Source organism: Drosophila busckii, chromosome 2L, assembly GCF_011750605.1.
Source record: "Drosophila busckii strain San Diego stock center, stock number 13000-0081.31 chromosome 2L, ASM1175060v1, whole genome shotgun sequence".
NCBI classification, from domain to species: domain Eukaryota; kingdom Metazoa; phylum Arthropoda; class Insecta; order Diptera; family Drosophilidae; genus Drosophila; species Drosophila busckii.
The window spans coordinates 8,707,880-8,730,589 of NC_046604.1; the positions used below are offsets into that span (position 1 = coordinate 8,707,880).

Below are 22,710 nucleotides of genomic sequence, written 5' to 3' on the forward strand. Positions count from 1 at the left end.
ATATATAGTAAAGTATGCCAAATTTATAATTGTAATCAACAATTGGGGCAATCTTTTCAACTGAAACTGAAACTAAACTGTACTGACTATTGTAAAAGAAATATTTTGTTTTTTTTATTCAAAGTGATATGTGAAAGATTTACTTAGAAAATAATCTGTTTATTATTCTGATTCATGTGCAAATATTCCTGCATTACTTTTTAATTTTTTGTAATCATAAGCCCGTCACCTGGTTAATTTCTGTCTAGAAATACTTGAATAGATTAGTAACGGTGGTTGAAATAGAACAACTATGATTGAAACTTAATTTGATGAAGCGATAAATGACAAGTTTCAGTATTTCTAAATAACGTTTCGTCATAAAATTCTTATTGATTCTCGACTAGCATTAAATTTTTTTACTGTGCACTTTAAGCAGCGTGAGCTTGTCATTGGGTTTAGAGATAGGGGGTGCGACCAACAGCTGAAGTTACGGCACATAATATTAGAAGACATACAGAGTTCTCAAGGCGACAGCCAGCAAGGACATGAAGTTGGACAGGCAGCACCTAAAGCCCATCAAATCTAATCTCCTAGCGACTGCTGATGTGGTCGGTTGCTAGGACTAAGCACCTTACCCCAAAGCGCCGAAAAAAAAGCCAAACGGACAGCTGGATGGTCTGCTGCTTTGCCCTCGCCCAGAACGAAAACTGATGACCAGCCAGAGCTGGCTTAGAGGTGGGTGGGGTGGGTGCTGGTGTGGGGTTTGGGTTTGCTGGTCATTGGCGCTGCAGCCAAAAGAAGTAATTCATCTTATTTTTTCCACGTTTATTTCGCCTCTCTTTTATTTTCCCTGTGGCTGGCGCTGGCAACGGCTTTGGCCAGGACGCCCACATGAGCGTGAGTCAGTTGCGCCAAAAAGGATAATGAAAGCGCCTGGCAAAAGTTTCAGAGAAGGCAAGACAAGGCACAAGTAGAGGGACTTGGATCCAAACGTTGAACTTAAGTGAACTCAAACAAAAGGCACAGGCGACTCAGGCACTGCCCCCATAGAGTTGCCTTTCGCAAAGGGGCGCAGGACCCCTTACACACACACACACACACACACACACATATATACATACGAAGTGTGTGTCTAACACTGGTGGCTGCCTCCAGGCATCATTACATCAAATGTCCTTCGCATTTGAGCAAAACAACAAGATGGCGATGATGCTGACGCTGGCGCTGGCAGCGAAGACCACCCAAGAAAACCCCAAAATGCGAGGGACGTGGGTGGCACGGGGACAACTTGGCGCCCGACAAATGTAGGAAAGGACTGCGCAGTAGAACGTGTCAGGAGGAGTTGGAGGACTGGCTCATTGGCGCAAGCAATAAACGTTAAATTTCTTCTTTTTTTTTTTGTTGCTGTTGCTGTTGCTGCAGCATAATGGTCCAAGGCAGCGGACAGAAAAAGCAGCCAAGGCGGACAGGCTGGAGTCCTGTGAGCGGACTAACGTCTGACGTGCAATAAAAGACCAAAAATCCTTTTCCATTGCGCTCTAAGCTTGGAAATGTTACGGCACTGTCTATTGAGCTACAGGCGTCAGTCAGGGGGAAGAGGGGGGCGGCAAAGCAATCGCAAACATTTTTGGTAGCCAGCAAAGCTTTCTGCAGAAAGGGGAGAGCGCAGGCAGCGTATAAAAATAATCGTCATAAAAGGTGTGGGGGTGGGGGGGGGAATGAGATTTGGCTGCTTTGGGGTGCGAGTAAGGTAAAATGAGGCTAAAGCATCACCAACTGATGAAGAGACTGATAAAACATTTAGATGAATATATGCTACAGTTCGAAGGAAATATTCACAAGCAGATCAAGAGTTTGAGGCATGGTTGCTTGATTGCTTGGTTTTCTCTTTAACTCGGAATTAAACTCGATTCATCAGAATTGTCAAGCAAGTACATAGTGCTTAGAACAGACTCTGAAATTTGATGATTTTTAAATCAGTCTTTCTGATAAGTATTACTTTTACTAAAATATCATTAATTTTGAATTAAAGTGAATGGTTGCGTTCAATTTGAATTATGTAGAACTTAAGGAATGCATTCTGTTTGAATTAATGCATTCAAAACTACAATTAAAATGGAATTTTAAAAAATTCAGTTCGGAACAATGAGTATATTCAAAAATATCTAAATTCATGATGAATTATTCAGTCGAATCATCATACAATAATAAAGCTTCTGGCTTGCTTCACATATTTTATGGTTTCTACTAATACCTTTAAATCTTCGAGTATTTTTATTGAATATCTATAATTTTTTTTTGTTAACTTATTTATCCTATTTGAAATTTATGTAACTTTGCATTTGCCAGTTCATCAAACACCTTGCGTTGCACGCATTTTGTGCTCCACAGCGCTCGGCGTGTCAATCAACTGACAGTCAAGGGCACCTCTAGAGGTGCCTAGGCGGGGGCTTGGTTGCTGCTATTTATTAAATATATGCTAGCCATTATATGCATATATGCATGTGGGTTCAAGCTTTTTAGAGAGCGTTGGGCTAGTTAGTTGTTGGCAGAGTGCTCGGACAGGTCTGGTCTGGTCTGTGCTGGTTGGCGGCACTGCGAGCTGCTCGCTGTTTCCCACATAAACCAAACGCTTTTGCTGTCGCTTCGCTTTACTAGTATTTTTTGTATGCTTTTTGCTGGGGTTGCTGGCGCATAAATTCCATTTATATTTGTGCTGCTAGCATGCCAGAGTGACACCCAATTCCCCAACTTCGATGGCAGCTGCCGCGCCCAAGGCAAACGCCCCTTGGGCCATGGGGCGAACCGACTTGGAGTCTTGTTTGGAACTAGAGCTAGAGCCAAAGAGTCGGAGAAGTAGTTGGCGCGCACACACATGAGCTAAGCCACAATTTGATATGTCCATTGTGTCTTATCAGGCGACATGGTTACCGCAGCGAACCCCCCAGCGAATGCTTTCCAGCCAGGCATCTAACTCAAACTAACACATTCTCATTCGCCTCCCCTGCTCGAGTTTCCCCCTAGCCACAAGTATATGCGGCCTTGCCCAAATAAAACCTCCAGCTACAGCTAAACAGAGCAAACCGAAAACGAAAATGCGCGCTCGTCAGTCAGCGGCCCTCAAGCTCTCCCTCCCCGACCACCACTCGAATGCTCAATCCTCAATCCTTATACCCATTTCGTTAGCCAAAGTGAACGAGGGCGAGCCAAGGGCCAGGGCCCAGCCCAGGACACACCAGACGCTGGCTCTGGCGCTGCTGCCCTAGCTCATTCGTCTAGCTTGGCACGCCGCCTTTTTTTTCCCAACTCTCCGGCAGTGTGTGCCCTGCCCTGCCCTGCCCACACTCCCCGGACTTTGTTTCCTGTTCAACAAATGCCAAGAAAAAGTTTTTTTTTTTATTTTTTTCATCGTCGCCGTCTTTCTCGTTCTCATCATTGTCGTTTTAGTCCTCGTTCTTGTCGTTGTTGAATTTGAAACGTTGTTGCACCCAAGGAGTGGGAGTCTATATGGGGGTCCGGTCGTCGCGCCACATGCCAGGCAAAAGCATTTGAAGAGGGTCGCAACACACCAACACACACACATACACATATGCCCAGCAGCTGGAGTCAAAGTGGGGGAAATGGGCAAGCAGCAAAGAAATGGGAAACTAAAATGAAAGAAATCCGGCTGGGGCTGAAGCTGATGTTAGGTTTTTATGCCCTGGCGTGGCGTGGAGTTGGGTGGTGGTGCCACATGAGGTAGAAGAAGAGGTGAAGGGTAAGCGTTTTTTCTGGCTTGGTACATGTGTACTCGAGCTGCTAGCTTAGCCCCTTGGCTTGGGCTCTTGGACGACTCCATGCTGCTTGTCTGCTCGTTTGTTCTTCGATTTAATGAAGGATATGCCGCATGGCATGCAACCTCCCCCCCCCCCATGCCCCAGCTTAACCCTACATGCTATTCATTGCTTGGGTCGATCCCTTACATTTTTTCAAACTTTCTTTTGGATTTCATAACTTTTTTCGCGCTGCTGCCAAATGGGCTACCAAAAAGTTTGCTCGGATCGACCTACCCTGCCTACAAGTCATGGGCCTTTTTTTTTATTTCGATTCTAGCAATGGGGCACAACGCAAAGGGTTCTCATCAAGTGCTTGGGCTGCTGTTTTGCATAATACGCTTTGCAAAAAGGAAAATCGAAAGAGTTTTGACAAGGCGCACCTTGCAGGGGGCGGCGGCACATAAGATGCCAAACTTAAGGGCCTTAAAAGCCGACTAAAATATGAGAACGGTGAAGGCAGTGGATCAAACTATGGGAGCGAGGGTGCCTAAGAATTGTTGCTACGCTGACAAATAGAACCCAAAAGGAGCGTTGAAATTATTTGCCAGCCAGAATTCATTTATCTACACGCTTATCCAAATAATAGCTTTTTTATTTCCAAACATTTGAGTTATGAAATCGACATAAAGGCAGCGAAAAAGAAAAAGTGGGTCGCACCCCACTCGATATTTTCAAAAAGTAATTAGATTCGAGGCTATTACATAAGCACAATCAAGCGTCCGAAATTGTTTGGCACACACACACACACACACTCGCTCCCACTCATATTTCGCTTGGTGCCAAGTGCTCCAGAGGACTCGCTTGCTTTTTATTTTATATTTGCGCAAACGAAAATGTGTAACAAAGTAAGTGGCGGGCAGGGCAGGCCAGAGCCATTGGTGACTTTGTTGTACTTCAGCGTCGTCGTCGCAGGCAACAAATTAAATGTTGAAAATAATACAAAGATGTCCTTCCAGGCGGCGCTAACGACACTGCCAACGCGGGCTCAGTTTACGCAGCTTGCTTGGCGGATTACGAGTAGCGCCGTTTCGGGCGGCGGGGGTGGTGGTATCAGCGTCATGGCAACCGTTCGCAACATCTTCAGACCACCGAAAGTTACTTAGGGTACATTTGGGTTTGGGGCAACGTTGGGGGTGGGTGCGTTGAAGTTTTGATGATGATGATGAGCACGCACTGGGCTGAGTTTCTGCTGCTGCCAGGGGTGTTCCTAATCAAAAACGAATTTTGCTTTCAAACTCAAAAAAAGGGACACAAATGTGGTAAAATTTTTTGTGAAATGGGCTCGGAATTTTCATTTTGGGTCCAAAAATGTTACTGATTTGCATTTGCATTTGAGTGAGGGCTTAGACTTAGTATTAGACTGCGCTAAGGGGTGGCAATGTGATTAGAAAGTGAGGCAAGACGACAAGACCAGGCAAGGGTTGAGTTTGCTTTTGAGTTTGAGTTTGGGTTGTCAAAGGGGCTCAAGATGCGACGCTGTTTGCGCAGGTGAACTGGTCTGGGTCTGAGTCTGGGGGTAACGACTCAATAAGGGTTGTTGTTGTTTTTCTGTCCTGGTTCTGTGCTTATTTTAATTTCAGTTAATTGTGTTTTGCATTTAAGCAAAACATTCGAGTATTTGATGAAAATAATGGCACAAAAGTGCTGAAAATTTTTCGGTGGCTGCTTAAGGGTTGCACCAGCACAAAGCAAAAAGGGTTTGTCTGCCTAAAGTAAAACTTTCTTAAGTTATTTTCAAGCAGCTCATGCGCTCATAATGAGCGTTGCGGCTTCAACGTACGTATCTCTAACAAACATGTCTATTGGTTATGACATTAATCATTCCAGTGTTGTCTATTTAGCTTTTTATTCGAATAGTAAACCGTTTCAGCTTGAATTAAATTTTATCTATCACGGAAATATATTTTTTATGCCAAATATTTTATTAAATTGAAATCAATATTTACGAAAATTAATTAAAGATTTTATTTGAAAATAGTAATATGGTAAATGGTAAATTTGACTTTCGGTCGAAACTTAGCTAAGGTGAAGCTAAGATTTCACTAATGTATTAATGTACCAATGTTTTCGAATTTGACAGAGCTTAATCCAAAACTCTGAAGTAACTTGTGTGCGTTTCTATAATTTTTTTCAATCGCCAATAACTGTAATACACCTCTGATATTAAATGCGCAACTGATCTTTACTACTTATATTAGAAATGTATCGCTACATAACAAACAACTCATTTGAACTGTAACGGAAGATACTAACAAATTATCAAAAAAAAAAACATAAAAACAAACAACACGCCATAAATCTCATAGACGAAAGTCCGTTGCAGCACTCTTTTGACCTGCCTTTTAGTTCCCCAATAAAGTTTTGATTGCCATCCAAGTCATTTACTTATAATGTTTTAAAGATAATTTTTAAATAAAATATAAACATCAAACAATAATATACCAGCTCCATTTACATCTAACCATATAAGCTTAAACATTTTCTATTTTAAATATTTATAATGATGTATATACTTTCTTTCTTGTTATAGTCAAAAAATAAATATTCAGTGAATGGCATATGTATAAATCCGTAAATTATTTTATTGTTTACCCATTTTCCGTCAACAACAACAAACTCAGGCTTGGGTACTGGACTAATCGTAGAATGAGTTTCATTGGTGTCTTTTAAAAATGGTTTTAAATATAACAAATACTTATTTATAGTTTCATTTGAAATTTTAATTTTCAGCAGAATATATATACATCTGTTTCTATCTGTTTATTGAACTCAATCTAGTCTTAGTGAGCAGTCTGTATCTGTCATCAGGAAATCAATCATTTGTTAATTTAGCACGTTTTTTATGCATCATAATTTCTTGATCATAGGCTGCAATTGCAATCAGTCAGCGCATTGAACATTGAACATTAAAAATCGCTCTTGTCGCGTGCATATTTAAAGTTAATTGAAAATCAAGTTAATGCGTTTAATTGATTGAATGCATATGCTCTGGCTGGGGTTTGTTGTTGGCTAAAAACCTGAACGCTGCACCGGCATGCCAATGAAAATCAAATTGCAAAAAATTGCAATACATATAAAAATTATACAAACACAAAACACACATAATTACACACGCACACACACACAGAGAGAGACAGGCAGGACGCGTTTAAATTGGCAGCGTGGGGTAAATGAAACAGAGCTCCATATGCATATTTATATGTGGAAAATTATATACAAACACAAAATACACAGCGCACATGACAACATATCATGCCTACACAATTGCGTATGTGTGTGTGTGTGTGTCAGTGTGTGAGTGTCAGTGTGTGTGGGTGTATAGAAAATCATAATGATGGCGATGCATCATCAGAGAACAAAGACGAAATGGCAGCGACACGCACACAATATGTTTGAAAGCGGGGCTGGGGTGTGGGGTGGGGTGGGGTCGAGTTTTGGATCCTTTACCCCCTCACTATGAGTGTGAGTATGAGTTATACTATTTGTTTGGTCAGTTGGGCATGCTGTCCTAATCATCGAAGACATAAAGCCAAGTTCGACTTGCCTGCACCTTTATCACTTGCCTAGGCCTTTATAATTAGACGCACAAAGCCATGACAGAGACGGCAACAGCAGCAGCAGCAAAACAATAGCTCTTAAAAATGTTTTGTAGTTTGCCGTGCTATAATTATTATTATGGATGGTCTTAGCCTCAAACCTAAGCCTGACGCCCACGTCTTGAGGCCTAGAACTATCGAATCGATGTGCCCTGCTCGTAGTTCTCAGTACACTCGAGTCATCTCGCTCTAACGCATGCGATTCGGCCATTTGCAACATTTTCATTTTTCTCAAGACGCAATTTTGATTAAAATTTTCGACCACCACACACACACACACACACACACGGGCAACCCATACTGCTGCATTTGTACATGCGTGTGTGTGTCTTTGTTGATTTTTCATGCATGTGCATTGCAGCAGGTGAAACTCTAAGTTTTGGTTTTGGTTTTCGACTCTGTCTTAAGAAATTGCATTTTCTTGTTGCAACAACTCAATGTCTGACTTTCGTGTGTGTGTGTGTGTGTGTGTTTTATACATAAATGAGCAATTTGCTATTGCATTTGATAGCTGGTCAACAGCATATTCTCAGAATTTTGCCAAATTTATTTATATTTAAAGATGCTTATAATTTATTTTTGTTGTCTTCTGTGGCAGGCCGTATATAAAATTTTAATACGTTAGCTAGCAAATTGAACTGATGGGCTGCTGAGTGGTTTGAGTTGTTGTTGCACAAATATTGCTTGAGTTATTTATTTATGTGTGGGCATTAAATATATAATCGATTGATAGTTGAAAAAGAACCATTAAAATTTGCTCATATACATAATAACATAATTCGATTCTCAATGGCTTAAATACTGCGCTTAGCTTGGCTATTGTTACTTTATTTATACACAATTTAATTTATTCAATATATGATGTCATTGTTTTCGGCTCTTCACAATGCATTACAATTAGAGTTAAATGTGTTGCTCAAATAAAAAAAAAAATGTATTGTGCTAGGTCAGCCCACACTCACACACACACACACACACACATACAATCAAATGTAGCTGCATTATGGCTGACCAAGCATTTGACGCCCAACACCCAGTTGGCCAAAAAGCCGAAAGAGAAACCCAAACCAAAACCAAGCTCAACTTTTGCTGCACTTTCTTCGCAAACATAGCTGTCTCGCTTGCACTTGAGTGAGATGCATTTCTCGTGCGTGTGTGTGCGTCACTAATAAGAAATTTTCAAATTAAAGCTCTCTCGCTCTGGCACAGCTGCTGGCTCTTTCTAGAGAAAATGCAAAAATGTGCATTAGAAAAGCCCAAGAAAGCCACTGAAAAGTTGCTGAGCTGCAGCTGCATGTGGTTGCAAATGCATGTGTATATACATGTGTTTGTGTGTGTGTGCGTTATATGTGTGTGCGTGCACTTGTGTGTGTGTGGTCAGCTTCTTAAAATGCAAGCATAGAGCCAAAAATTCTTCGAGTAAAAGTAAAGCAAACCTTTCACATACATCACTCTTCTTATATATATGGCCAAGCGCATATGTATGCGTGTGCGTGTGTGTGTGTGTGTGTAACCACAGCACACTCAACTGCTTACAAATACTTATATGGACTCTGCTGATGTATGAGAGGACGCTTTGGTCAGTTTTCTTGCAAGAAAATCTAATCAACACACATACACACACAAACCAACACGCGCACACACTCGTAGTTGAGCAGTCGGTGTCAGAGAAATTGTTACGTATACGCAACGTATGTAGAAACGAATGAAGTTTTGTGCATAATTCGCTTTGATGGTAGTGTGGAGTAATTTCTCCCAGGAGGCTGTCAACTAGGCACATACGACGACTCAAGTCACATATGTACACATATAAATGCTTTTAATTTGCGCAGGACACACTCACACACACACATGCATAGCACACAAACAAACAAAGGTGCCTTACGAGCAGCATTTTCAAGAAAATTCAAAACACACACACACACATATAGACATTGAACAGTGTTTGGGGTCTGAGCAAATCTTGGGACCAACTTGTGGGGCCCTTGGACGAACGAACGAACGAACGAATGCGTTTGTAAATTGTCGTAGTATCTTATCTTTTTACTTGAAAGCCTCCACTTGCCACAACAGCAACTGAAACTGAAGCTGGAGCAGCTCGAAAGGATGCTAAAGAAGCAAACACTATTCCTAAGATCAAAGGCAGGCGGGCGGGCCAAGTAGCAGCAGTAGCAGCTACTGAGCACAGAGTTTCAGCTTTACGCATGCATAATCAATGCATTTCTTCCTTAGCAGGACACACAGCTAGTCATAGAGCGAGGCAGAGCTATGGATTGGCAAAGCGAGCGAGACGGCATGCGCTTGAGAGTACGTGCTCTAAATTAGTTGAAAATATAATTCAAGCTTTTGGTAAATATGTTCCTCAAGCTCAAACTAAGCTCACAGCCCATGCCCAGACTTAAGGTAGATTGAAAATCAGAAGGTCTGAGCAGCAATTTAAAATTTCACTTGATTTATAAAAAATATATACAGCATAATAGGCTTAGCTGCCACAAGTATTTTGCACGGCAAAGGTCAATAGCCTTAGCGGCAATACAAATATTCATAATGAACACTTTAATTTGATTTAATACACAATATTTGGGGGGAATGACATAAGGGATTTCAGCTAAGAATAGCTCTTAATGTAGTCAAAAGCAAACTTAATGCAGCTAACCAATTTATATTGTTCGAATATAACTATTTATATTGAATTTGCACTCTCTCTCTAGTAAGACTACAAAACATTCCACAGTTCTCTCTCTCTGTTTCAATAGAAACCAATTACAAACCAATCAATTGGCGTATCTATAACAACAAAAGGCTGTACAGCAAATATTTTTTTGCTTTGCTTTGCTTATTGGGGATAACACGATATATGCAAAAGTATAAATCAAAATTCTATTCGCTTTTGTCACACACACACACACACAACAACGACAATAAAAACGAAAGGGGCAGCAACAAAATAATGTAAAACTCAAAAATCTAGTCAAAGTTCCTTCTCAATTGCTGTGCCAGTTTTCAATTGATTTCACAAAAGTCGTAAATTCCTTTAGTTCCTTACCAACTTTCGCTTCTGTCTGTTTTGTTTGCTGTTTTGCATTTTAGCGCGCGTTTTGTTAACAAAAGCAAACAAAAAAAGAATCAAAAAAAAAAACAGCAGACGTGTTAAAAGTAAAAGGCGAAACTCTCATAATGTTATTCAAAGCATGTTAATGTCCTCTATGTGTGTGTGTGTGCGTACACTAATACAATGACAGGCAACGCGAGTTGCCCGCTGTCTACGGCTGTTAGCTCTGCCTCTCCCTTGTTGTTTATTTGCATTGCCGCTTGAGTTGCACGTCTCTCGCACAGTTGCATGCAACAGGTTGTTGTCTCTGCTGCCGCCGTCGCCGTCGCTGTCGCTGCCTCTGTCTGTGGTTGTTGCTCTTGTTCTTGTTGTTCTGTTGTTCTTGTTGTTGCTGCCTGGCATTGTCATTGAGCTTTTTTGCCTGCTTTCTAGTTTGTCTTTTTATTTTATATTTATTTGCTGTTTTTTTATTCACACACACACACACACACACGTATTTGTTGCTTCCAAACACTTTTCTTTACACATGTATGTGTGTGTGTGTGTGTGTGTTATCATCTCGGCATTCGCAATATTGTTGTCATCATCTCTTTGCACTTGCATGCGCTCTCACGCAAGCCTGCGCTCTCTCTCTCTCTATGTCTCTCTCAGTCGCTTGCTTGCTTGCTTGGGCTCTCTCTTAAGCGTCGCTGCCGACGTCGACGCCTCCTTCTGCTCACGCCGCACGCTTTGTGGATAATTTCTTCGTTTGCTTTTTGCACTTTTGTATGGCGCACGATGTTTTTCTTTTTAGCTTGTTTTCGATGCAGCAACAGCAGCAGCAGCAGCAGCAACAAAAAAATGAAGGGACATAACAAAAATATTTTCGCCAAGGACGTTAATTGTTTTGCTTCTATTTTTTATTTGGACTCGTTTGCCACTGTATGCATGTGCAAGTGATTGGAGTAAAAGAGAAAGCAAGTGCGAGAGCATGTGGTCTGTTTGTCTTTGACTTTTATTTTTGTTTTGCTTATGCTCTGCTTTTTATTGCTGCTTCAATTTGCGTGCACTTTGCGGTTGTCCGTATTGTTTGCACTTGTTGTTGTTGTTCCCGTTCTTTTTCTTTTTGTTGTTGTTGTTGTTGTTGTTGTTGTTGTAGTGCGTGTCCTTGCCGCTATTTTGATTTCTTTATAGCAAGTCGACTGGCCCCCCTGCCTGGCTTAATTTCTTGTTTTGTTGCCATGTCTCTTTCACTTTGTCATAAGTGGCGTTTAATTTATCAATTTGCGTTTGCCAAAGGAATTCATTATTTGCAATTCTCTCTTCCCTGTGCCTTACGTGCTCGGGCTCCGGCTCCGTCTCCGGCTGTGTCCTGTGCTACGTTTTAGTATTGTCTGGCTTTAAGCTCTTGTTTATTTGCCATCATCATCATATTATGGCTCTTGTCGCTTTGTCATTGCATTTATTGCAAGTTCAATTGGAATTTTGCAGAAAAAAGAAACTCATTATAATTCTCGGGCTAGCTCTGAGACAGGTCCATAAATTTTCATACTCTAACCGTGGGAAGTTTAGTGTAAATCCGCGAACCCTTTTTTAAATAGAATCCCTCAGCTCAGCTCTGCAGTAATTAAAAAGCAAGCAAGCAAGCCAAAATAAGTAATTGCCACCTTGTTTAGTAACTTTTAGAGCTCATCAGCAAATAAAAAAAAAAATAAAAAAATCGGATGAAGTAGCAAAAGCACCCAAATTGACAAATTAAAAGCAAGTGAAATTTTTACTCAAACCAGTGCAGTGGTGAAAAAAAATTAAAGAAGAAATATATATTTGAAAGGGAAACACGCCGGACACACAATTAAGCCAAAGGGATTGGTACAGCTACGTTTAAAATACAAAGAGGGAAAGAGAGCACATAAAACGGACTGAACAATTAGAAAAAGGGGTAACTAGACAGCTCGTCCTGACTTTGGACTCAGAATACCATCGACAAGTCGTCGCAGTTTCGTACTCGCAATTATGATTATGGGTGCGTCTGCTCCCCCAAACATAGCTTACTAAGTCTTCTTTAATTGTTTTTTTTTTCTTTTTTTTTTTTTTGTGTGTGTTTCTTGTGCTTTGCTTTCTTTTGAGGGATGTTGCCCAGTTGCCTGGACGGAAATTCATTAGAGCGTTCAGTGGCCAAAGGGAGGCTGAGCTTGTCAAACAGCTTCCAAGACGTTTCTTGGCTTTTTCTCTGGAAAAAATTGCAATTTCTTGTGCTACCCTCCCCAGCACCAGCACCCTACCTCCCACAGTTAGTTTGAGCGAACAGCGACTGTCGACAATTGTCTCTGCCAGTCGTCTATTTTGTGCAAAAGGACTTCTTGCTAGCTGGCTAGCAAGCAAGCAAGCAGTAAGGGGTCGCCAGGCTACAGTGAGTGCTACACAAAAAAAAGGGCTTCGTATACTACGATAAAAAATAAGGACTGCTACCCAGGCGAACAAACATAAAAATGCGTTCTTGCCTTTAGAAATTGTGCTTGCTGCTTTGCCGGGTGGCGGTGGGAGTTGGCAGTTGGGTATTGGGCGTGGACAGACAGGCACCTAAAACAGAAAGTAATCAACCCATACACACACACACACACACACACACACACGAACAAAGAGCGAAGGGTAGAGAGAGAAAGGCCGAGCAACTCCCACTATTATTTCCTATGGTTGCTACTCAGCTCCAGCTCCACTCATTTGCACAAACACACCCACAACTTGGCAGCAGGAGTAACTTTTCTTTTTTTTCGCTCTTCTTTTTTGTTGCGCTGCCCCAACATTTTCTGTTTTCTACATTTTTCGTATCGGAACACATTGGGGTGACGTGGAAGGCTACCAGGGTCGTATAGTGGGATGCGTTGAGGGCATTGTTCTTGCGCCACCATGAAAATTAATGAAGAAGTGTGCCCGACCCATGTCCAAAGGCCCTAAAACTCCGCTTGTTCACAGTCTGACTGACTGACGGACTCACTGACTGCCTGTGGGACTGACAGAAGACGAAGCAGAAAACAGCGCCCTAAGCTGCAGTTGTCGTTAGCTTACCTGCTAAGGGTGCGTGCCCGAACGCTTGTCCACCAAATATTTCTTTTATTTTCCACCTTTCTTTGCTATTAGACAATTCATAAAGTTGAGTGTTGAATTTAAGTCTTCAGTGTCTGCTTAATCGAATCGACAACAAAACATATTGCAGCTCTCGAATTTGCTTAAATTTTCAAGCTTAATTAGAATTGCTAAAACATCTTTGATTGGACTTTCAAACTGCTGCACATTAATACAATTTAATATGTGCTCACCCAAAATGGCGTTGGCTATTTAGAAGGGATCGCAGACAATGTCCATAGACAAAATGGCAGAATGTGTAAAAAGTGCTGGCTAAAGCGAGAAGCGATTTGAGCAAACAAACGGCGGTCTGGTCAAGCCACAGTCAAACCTGGCGGATTCACTGACCGTGCTCCAATGTGTGTATCTCTTTGCACGTTTAGAGGTGCTTCCCTTTGGCAAATTTTTTGTTTGTTTTGGATTCTCGTTTTTATTCTTTTTTGCCGATTGGTACTGGTCGCTAGGTGGCGCCAGGCGAGACACACGACGCCGAACAGAGACAGCAGCAGCTACAAATGTGAACGAGGACGACGCCTTTGCTTTTAGCTTGATTGCCAAGCCTAGTTAACTGTAAAGTTTTATAACTTTGAACGTGCTGGCCACCTACACCTGCACCCCTAGCTACCCCCACTCACCCTGCCTCCCTCTCTCGCTGGTAAGCGCTAAAATCGTTTGGTTTATTACACGCGCCAACGCAGCCCTTCTGTACACCTATGGCTCAAGCCCGAAGCTTCCCTGTACCCATGCTCCACAACTGCGACGTCATTCGACCCTTTTAAAAAGTCGTCAATACTTGGAACTGCACCCCGCACGGAATGCTCAGTCCTCTCAGTCGCTAGCACGGCCGTACAACGGCCTCTGAACTTTGCAGGCGGCCGAGGCCGAGGTACAGGCGTCTATCAAATTCCAATTTCGGTCCCTTTTTTATTCTACTTTGGTACAGCATTCAAGCTTTACGGCGTCTTTTTAGCACAAATCCTGCATAGCCCATAGCTGGGTAAGCCGTGCAGACAAACTCACCTACTCACAGTTTTCTTTTTTTAGATGCTGCACCCTTTCTGTGGGCAACGTCCGAGACAATGACCACATAGGACTGGACCCGCCGCTTGTTACACAGACAACATCTTCAATATCTCCCACTCAAATTTTTAAAAAAATTTTATTTTCGCAGCATAGCAGAATATACTCTATTTCGTTGGTGTACTTGCCTCACCTCCATACACTAACAAAATTATATAGTATACATATGTGTCAAATGCTTTATCAGCAAGTGAAACTCTGGAAATTTTTGGAATTAATCCTGACCTCGCTTTAAAGATTAGCAAACGAATCAGCTGTATATTTAGTCGTTGGGGGTAAACAGCAAACTATTAAAGCATAAAAGATCTTTCAACAGAATTATAAGAGTGGCTGGGTTTTGAATTAATGCAAGCGTATAATAAGATTTTTGAAAAATTGTTTACAGATATTTTCAACGCTTGCAACGCTTTGTTGCCAGTTGGCTTTGTTGTACAGTTGCTGTGGCACTGCTGGTCAATCATAGCCATTTATTTGTGGGACACAATACTTTAAAACATAAATATAAATATGCACATGTGTTTATAATAAATCGTTATGCACATACTGTCCTAAGGTGTCCCCTTACAGTTTTTAACAAAGATGTAAAGCTGACCAAAGTTGGAAAACTTTATTATATATTTATTATTATTTTATTTCTTCTATTGACATAAGACTTTTATATATACAAGTATGACAATGTATATTATTATTTTTGCCATTTTGATAAAAATTGAAAGCGGTATCATGAAGTTGTGCAAAAGGACTCCTTCCACTCCAGGAGTAGATAAAGATCCTAATATGCATATTCATTAACAGAAGGAAATGAGTAGATTGATGAGCACATGAATTTCAGAGACTTAGAACATATAATTATAATTCCGAAGCAAATTAGTATGTTTCAATAGAGTTGAACATTTTTAGCCTGATTTACTTGATCCAAAATATTAAAAACGGTTTTTTCTATGAGCGCCCCACTATAATGTGTTGTTATTCTACATATTTTTTTTAAAGGCATACGACTTGTTTTGGGTTTAGTTTGCCATATATGAGAATAATAGATGAGAAAAGATTATCTCGTGCCCACTTGTACTTTGATAATTAATCATCTGCTTAAGCGTAAGCTTCAATTAAGACAAAGTTTAATAAATAGAATTCATATTTAAAATAAGGGCACGCACTATATTGTATGTTTATATTTTTATAGGGAAATCATTATGAGTGCGCCGAGTTTTTGTGACTTGCTGCTTGGCAAGCAATTTGAATGTGTCAACAGCATGGAAAGCATTGGGGGAAGTCAAGCTATTAAGAGCAAGCTCGCAAAATCGTTTTTTGTATAAGCATAATATATGGTTAATTTTAATAATCGCTGTGAGTTGAGATTTGTTTACATTGCCAATGGTTGCGATAACCTTTAAACTCATTGAGCTCTTATATATACATAGTAAGCGTACAGATCTGTTCTGTTCTTTTGAATTTGCCTGGAGCAACTGAGCTCAGTTGTATTTGAACAAGCGGAGTGAGCACAATGAAGTGCGCGAATCTATTGCTAAGCATTGCGAGCCTGTGTCTGCTCAGTTTGGAGGTAGGTCAGTTTGTCAGCTAGCTAAGCAATGACGTCATCTCCCTCTCTCTTATCACAGTTTGGCATTGCTAGTGCTGATGATAACAGCCCCAGCGTAGCGCTCACTAGACGCGCCATGGCATTGGGACTGGCGCCGTCGGCATTGGGTGAACTTTGGCGCACTAAGCAGCCGCTGATAATCAGCAAGACCGTTGATAATCAGCTATATACAACGACATATATGCTTACACCTGATAATCAGGATATAACTTTCACCACGCTCCAGGAAGCGGCACCAACTGCGCGATTGGAGACCACACCCACTCCCACTCCAGTCCAAGCAGATCAGCCTACAAGTCCGCAAACGGATTGGGAGTACTTGCCTAATGCTGTCAGCAATAGACGAACCTTTACCCTAAACCCTCAGCCCTTTGGTGGCAATTGGCCCAACTTTGGCGTGCCCAGCTCCAACTGGCCGAGCTTTGACTTTCCAGCAGGCGCAACGCCGCAGACCTCCACCAAAACTGAGGTGGACAGTCAGGGCAACACAGTGACCACCACGACTAAGACATACAAAGGAACTTTGCCCCACAGCTTCGGTGGATTTAACAACAATTGGCCCAGCTTTAATATCCCTGCAGGTGCAACACCACAGACCTCAACAAAAACCGAGCTTGATGATCAGGGAAACAGAGTAACAACGACCATAAAAACCTACCAAAGTCCAACCATTACCAACACTTGGCATACAAATACTCCAACGCTGCCCACTTGGTTCAACAATCCTTTCGATGGACAAACAACAAAAGTTCCCGTTGCTCAACCCATGCCCACACCTTTACCCTATCCTCTGCAGCCCACGCGTCCTACTTTGCTAACGGGCGAGGCACCTATACCAACGCCAGCCTCAAGCGATGCAGGCTTATTCACCACCACGCAGCTGCCTTCCTTGGAGGATTTTCTCAACCAAAGTGGCTCGACGACCCCACTTACGACTGTAGGCAATGTTCAGCCCATGAACACCAAAGTAACCAGGTACAGTGGCACCTTCAGCGGCAGCACACCAGCTAGCACCGCGGAGCTGGGCACACCCGTGCAGGAGATGCTCAGTCGTGCCGGCATTACCGATGAGGACTTGCGCAGAGCTCAGGCCACGGGCGGCGTGATCACGCGTGAGCGTGTGATGCCCGATGGACGCATAGTGAAGACAACTGTACGACTGAATTCGCAGCCGGGTCACCCAGAGGTAATGCCCATGCCAGCGGAGGGAACTAAGACCTATGGGCCAGGAGGGGAAACGCCAGCTATGTTTAATCCAGTCTTTAGCCGTCCCCTGACCCCCACACCAGCCAATGGCGGAAGGTTGTGGCCAGGCGACAAACCCACAGACAACCAAACTCCCGAGAATGTGGGAGCTCCAGCTCAGGGCAATGACAATATCATAGATAACTTTTTATCCAAAGTTAATCTCAGCCCAGCGGACATTCTGGCACAGAAGGGAGAGGTAGTCAAGACGATTGTGGACGGAGAGGGGCGCGTATTGAGCGCTCGGTTTGTGCTCAGCACTATCAAAGGCGATGAAGAGAAGCAGCCAGAGCCAACAAAGTAAACAAAACAGTTGTAGCTAATTTTTAAAACGTATAAAGAATAAATAAATCGGAATGCTTATCAGCATGGGTTATGCCCGCTGATAAGAGCAAGCTTATATTATAGAATTCGTTGAATTTTTGCCGTGTCTTATCACAAAGTTGCGGAAATGCAATCAAAGCTTAATATTAAATTGCATACTCACCCCAAAGCTGTAAAAACTTGCTAAATAGCTTAAAATATTTAACTACAAAAGCGTTCTAAGAAGCATTCTAATTTATTTTACTTGTTTTGCATTGATTTAATAAAAAAAGCCTTTAATTGGTATTTAACTAATTTATTACAACAAATTTTTGGCTGGCGCTAATAACTGAGCTGAAAATTAAAAAAGAAAGAAATAAATAAATACATAAATAAAATATGCAACAAAGCAAATTAATAGAAAAAATAAATACAAAAGCCATGCATTAAGCATGTTTACAACATTATTAAAGCAAAAGCATAAATTGCAGCAAATAAATATACAGAGATCAAAATTCATTTAAATAAACTAAAAACCAAAAGCAAATCAAGCGAAATTCAAATTGAATTCCAAGCGTAATAAAAAACTATTGCATAATTTTGTGCGGCGCTTGATGCGTGCGCATTGGTGTTGGCCAAAAAGTTTGTGTATGTGTTGATTGTTGTAGTAGTAGCAGATATTGTTGTTGTTGTTGTTGTTGTTTCAGCTCTCTCATTAGCTCGTGTACATTGCGTTAGTTGCGTTAGATTTATAAGCCAAGCATGTCATAGAATAGAGAAACTAAATTATTAAAAAGCTGTTGGATCATTGAACGTCAATTGCTTAAATACTAATAAATAATTTATAAATAAATTTCAATAATGCTGTAAGTGTGTAAAAAACTGTTGCACTCCAGGCGCTGAGCTAATTTAAAAGGATTGAACTACTTTAAAGCGCATTTGTAAAAAGCCACAAAGCATAAAAGAGCGACGAAAAAACAATTAAACAATGCGCAAAAATATTTTTAAAAAAATATTTGCATATTTGCATTGTTCGCTGCTGTAATAACTATTTATTAAAAAAATCGCAGCAATGTGATTTTTTTCGTTAAATTTTTTTGTTTAGTTTGCAATAAATGTTTAAAAAGAGCCAAGGGCATTCAAATTTATGAAAAATACTTCAAACATAATGTAATAAATGAAATATAATGTAAATGCAATTTGCACTGAACAAAAACAGATTCACAATTGCAACTGCGTTATTAATACTATAATTTTGGCTCTTAAACAATTGTGTAGATTGCACAAACAATTGCTTGTGTGCACAGTATGTGATTTGTTGTAATAATATCAAAATATTAGAGTAGAAAAAATGTGTAAAATGTGTAATAAAATTTTGAATTTAAAGTGTGTATTTAAAATCTTTACTCACCAAGTTATCAAAACGCAGCGCGTCCTCATCACTCAAGCCCATGCTGCGTGTGAGCTGCAAATAGGTCGACGTAATGGGCTTCAAGCGTTCCAAGTCCAGTGGCGGCAGCGGCAGCGGCAAAGGCAACTGCTCAGCTGCTGCTGCTGCTGCTGCGCTGCTGCCACGCAGCTGAGGAATGCGTAACTCGGGCAGCGGCTTGGGCGGACTGGGCAGCTCCAGCTTGAGCGGCGGCGGCAACAGAGCAACGGGCGTTGAAGTCGATGCTGGCTGACCATTGCTGGAAAATAAAGATTTTGTTAGATTAACGGGTGTGCTAGGTGCTTGTGAGCTTGTGGGCGTGGCTGATGAAACCAGCGGTGTGCGTGCGCGCGCGGAACACTGAGGGGAGGTCTTAGACACAGCGGACTGTGCTTGAGTTTGAGCTAGAGACTGGGACTGGGTATGAGTGGTGGTGGTGGCTGGGTAGCTAAGACTTTGCAGCAGGCTGCTGCCGTAGAGGGGCGGCGCTAAAACCGGTTGATTCAGCGCGGAGCCGGAGCCGCCGGCATAGAAGCGTCGCATGAAATCATAATAACGCAAGAGATTATCACGCGACTTGATCAGCTGCAAATCAAAGCTATGCAGCTCAGCGGCACCAGCTGCTGCTGTTGCTACTGTAGCTGATGCTGCTGGTGCTGCCGGACTAAGCGGACGTAGCAAGTGCGACTTGACGCGTATACTGGGTGCAGGCGCACTGACCACCTGCGTTTCATCAGCCTTAGCCTGCGGGATCGGTAGCTGTGTCCCAGTGGGACTCGTGGGTGCAGCTATAACATCCAGTTGTGTGGCACTGGCACTGCTGGCAATGCTGCTGCTGGTCGCCAGCGGTGGTGCCTGTGCTTTGATTTCGGCGCTCGAGTGGCGACGCCGCTTGGCTGTGGGACCCGCCTCCAATGAGCTTTCCGTATGCGATGAGTAGTTCAGATAGGTCTCCACTTCCGAGGAGCTCTCATTGCCAGCGAGCTCGTTGTCTTTGCTGCCCGTCGAGGGCGACGAGGGACGCAGATTCTTTTTGCACTCGGGGCAAATGGTTAAGAAGCGTGTGACAGCCTCGCGGGGCAAAAAAGCATAAGTTTCGGTTATCTATATAGAAAATATTTTAATTATTCATAACGTTTAGTTTAAAATTAATTAAAGTATTTTGACTAAAAGTTGCTGCCATTTTTTCGTTGTAACTTTTTATTTAGTAAGAGAAAAATTCGGGATTAAAGAAAATAAAAACATGTGTAAATAAATATATATAACTCTCGTTGCAAACTCCCCTGGGAGCTAACTGACCTAAAACAAAGTTTTTTTTCATCACAAGAACTAATAAAGAAATAGAAATTTGTTTATGGAAACATTTTGTCTGCTCGAACTAGAAGTACTACATAGAAATATATAAAAATCTAACTTATCTGATATATGTCGGTACAAAGAGAAGGACTATAATTTATTGATCAAAAAGGAAAAACGAAACACAAAAGGCTCCCGGTGACCCTTTCTAATCCGGAAAGCTTCATTTCTGCAAGTTTGAATATTTTATTTACTTTACTTTAATTGAACAAAAATAAAAAGGTATCTACTGTAATTAATTTGCAGCGGCCTTAAAAATTATATCCTTAGAATTATTAAGTCATATAATTTTCAAGAAATATTTCCTTTTCACTTACATTTTGCAAAAGAAAACGGAAAGAAAAAAAAGGTATTTTAAAATACTACCGGAAATTCAGACGCAAATATTTTCGAATTTCTAATGAACGAAAGTTTTTTTTAATGATTACAAAGTAGCAAGAACAAGCCGAGCACAAATTTGTTGTCAATATACTTTTGTTGACTACTGTAGCTCTCTGGTTGTATACAATACACTCACAATGCGATAGGTGCGCTTCTGACCCGCATGCATGCCACTGCGTCCGCCCAGCTCCATGTGCACGTTGTAAATGATGTCAAAGAACTCCTCCACACAAGCCACCTTGCGATAGATGCGACGGCCAAAGTCTTTGCTTGTGGAGGCGGCAAACAGATCGACAGCGCCCGGAGTATCCGAGAGCACGGCCGTGGGTGGCAATTGCTTGTGGCGCCGTCGACTGCCTGGTGTCTCCTCGAAGCCATCGGGTCGCTTGGTGGTAAAGCCTGCAAACAGGACAGGACACTCACTGTATATAGCGTACGCTCGTTGCTGCAGCTCTTGCGGAACTTACCCTTTGTCTTCACCCAGAAGCGAAACTTGGAGCTGTCCGGACGACTGTGCTCCTTGCCCTCGAGTGCTTTAAGTATGCGCGCCTTCTTGCGCAGCGTTATGGTCTTGGTCTTTGCCTGATCACCGTATGTCTTGAGAGCCCAAGGCTGGAACAGCTCGTAGATAACCTCGCGCTCGCTGGTCAGTTTGCTGAGCGGCAGACTGGCCGAGTGCTCCAGCTCATCCACGTCCGCATCGTAAGCTGCCTCGGCTGCCTCAGCGCCCAGCTCGCCCGCCGTCAATGGCGAGCCCTCATCACACTCATCAATGGCGTAGAGCTTGCGTTTGCTGCTGCCGCACGCCAGTGAAGCCGTTGCCGATTGTACGGGCAGCTGGGGCTGCGTCAGATCGAGGCTATGTTTGCGACTGCCATTGGTGGGCTCCATAGTGTTTGAAAACTTAACAGAACTTTAGGTTAATCAGGGCAAAGTCCAAGCACTGTAGCTACGCATTGGTTGAAGTATAAATTTTGGATTTGCTGTAAAAATTTCTAGGAGGCTTTGCTTTGTTGTTTGCTATTCTTCGTATTGTGGGATTTCATGTACAAAAGCTGTTGGAATAAACACAATTTATGAAACACTTGGACACTTTTTTTGCTCATGCGCTACACACTTACTTAAAATTTCGTTATAAACACTTAAAAAGTTTAACAACAACACAAAAACTCAACGCCTAAAGTCACAAACTTAATTTGGTAACAATTAATAAATTTAAAACATAATAAATCCCAGAGTAACGAAAAACCAACGCGAGAATTTCGTTGCAACAAACAAAGCCCAAAAAAACAAAAATTGCGAACGCGACGCGACCGAATGAAAGTTTAAACTCAACTGATCCGTCGACTCGTAGAAGTAGATCCAACGTTAAGGATGCTGACCGAAGATCCAGGGTCCAGTCGAAGACAAGCTGGGCCCGTTGCAAACCGGTTGCTTGACCGGTCATCTTTGAACTTTGCACATCAACGTTAATAAAGGCCAGACTGCAAAAGGGGTAAGACACACATATGCATAGGCATAAGAAGAAGAAAAAGAAAAGGAAGAAGCTGTGCCTACCTCAATAAATGCGCAATTGTAGGAATTTTTGTCGGCCAACCCATTCAAGGCCTTGCGCTTTTCAACGCAGCAGCGGCAGACCAACCCGCTAAGGCGAATCATTTGCAACCCCTAAGCACGCAGCAGCTTGTACAATATTCGCAGCATATTTTTGAGCGCGACCAAGAAACAAATTTGAAATACCGTTGGCACTGCTTAGACGCCTGTTGCGT

The 22,710-nt window shown here is 42.0% G+C and overlaps 2 protein-coding genes across 2 annotated transcripts in view; one reads left to right on the top strand and one right to left on the bottom strand.

The window, feature by feature from the left end:
• The window catches only part of LOC108601054 (flocculation protein FLO11), a 53,049-nt gene extending 31,217 nt beyond the window's left edge, over positions 1 to 21,832 (bottom strand). The window contains exons 1-4 of the mRNA XM_033294166.1: positions 21,409 to 21,832; positions 21,078 to 21,340; positions 19,893 to 20,308; positions 19,187 to 19,802 (exon numbers count right to left, since the gene is read on the bottom strand). Coding sequence (XP_033150057.1) covers positions 19,187 to 19,802; positions 19,893 to 20,308; positions 21,078 to 21,340; positions 21,409 to 21,832 — 1,719 coding nt within the window. The remainder of the gene's footprint in view (positions 1 to 19,186; positions 19,803 to 19,892; positions 20,309 to 21,077; positions 21,341 to 21,408) is intronic.
• On the top strand, positions 16,101 to 17,879 carry LOC108598462 (mucin-6-like). The gene is made up of 2 exons (XM_017985110.2): positions 16,101 to 16,188; positions 16,247 to 17,879. Exons 1-2 carry the CDS (start codon positions 16,132 to 16,134, stop codon positions 17,774 to 17,776), a joined length of 1,587 nt encoding a protein of 528 aa, XP_017840599.1. The 5' UTR covers positions 16,101 to 16,131; the 3' UTR covers positions 17,777 to 17,879.
• Positions 21,833 to 22,710: the final 878 nt, after the last annotated feature.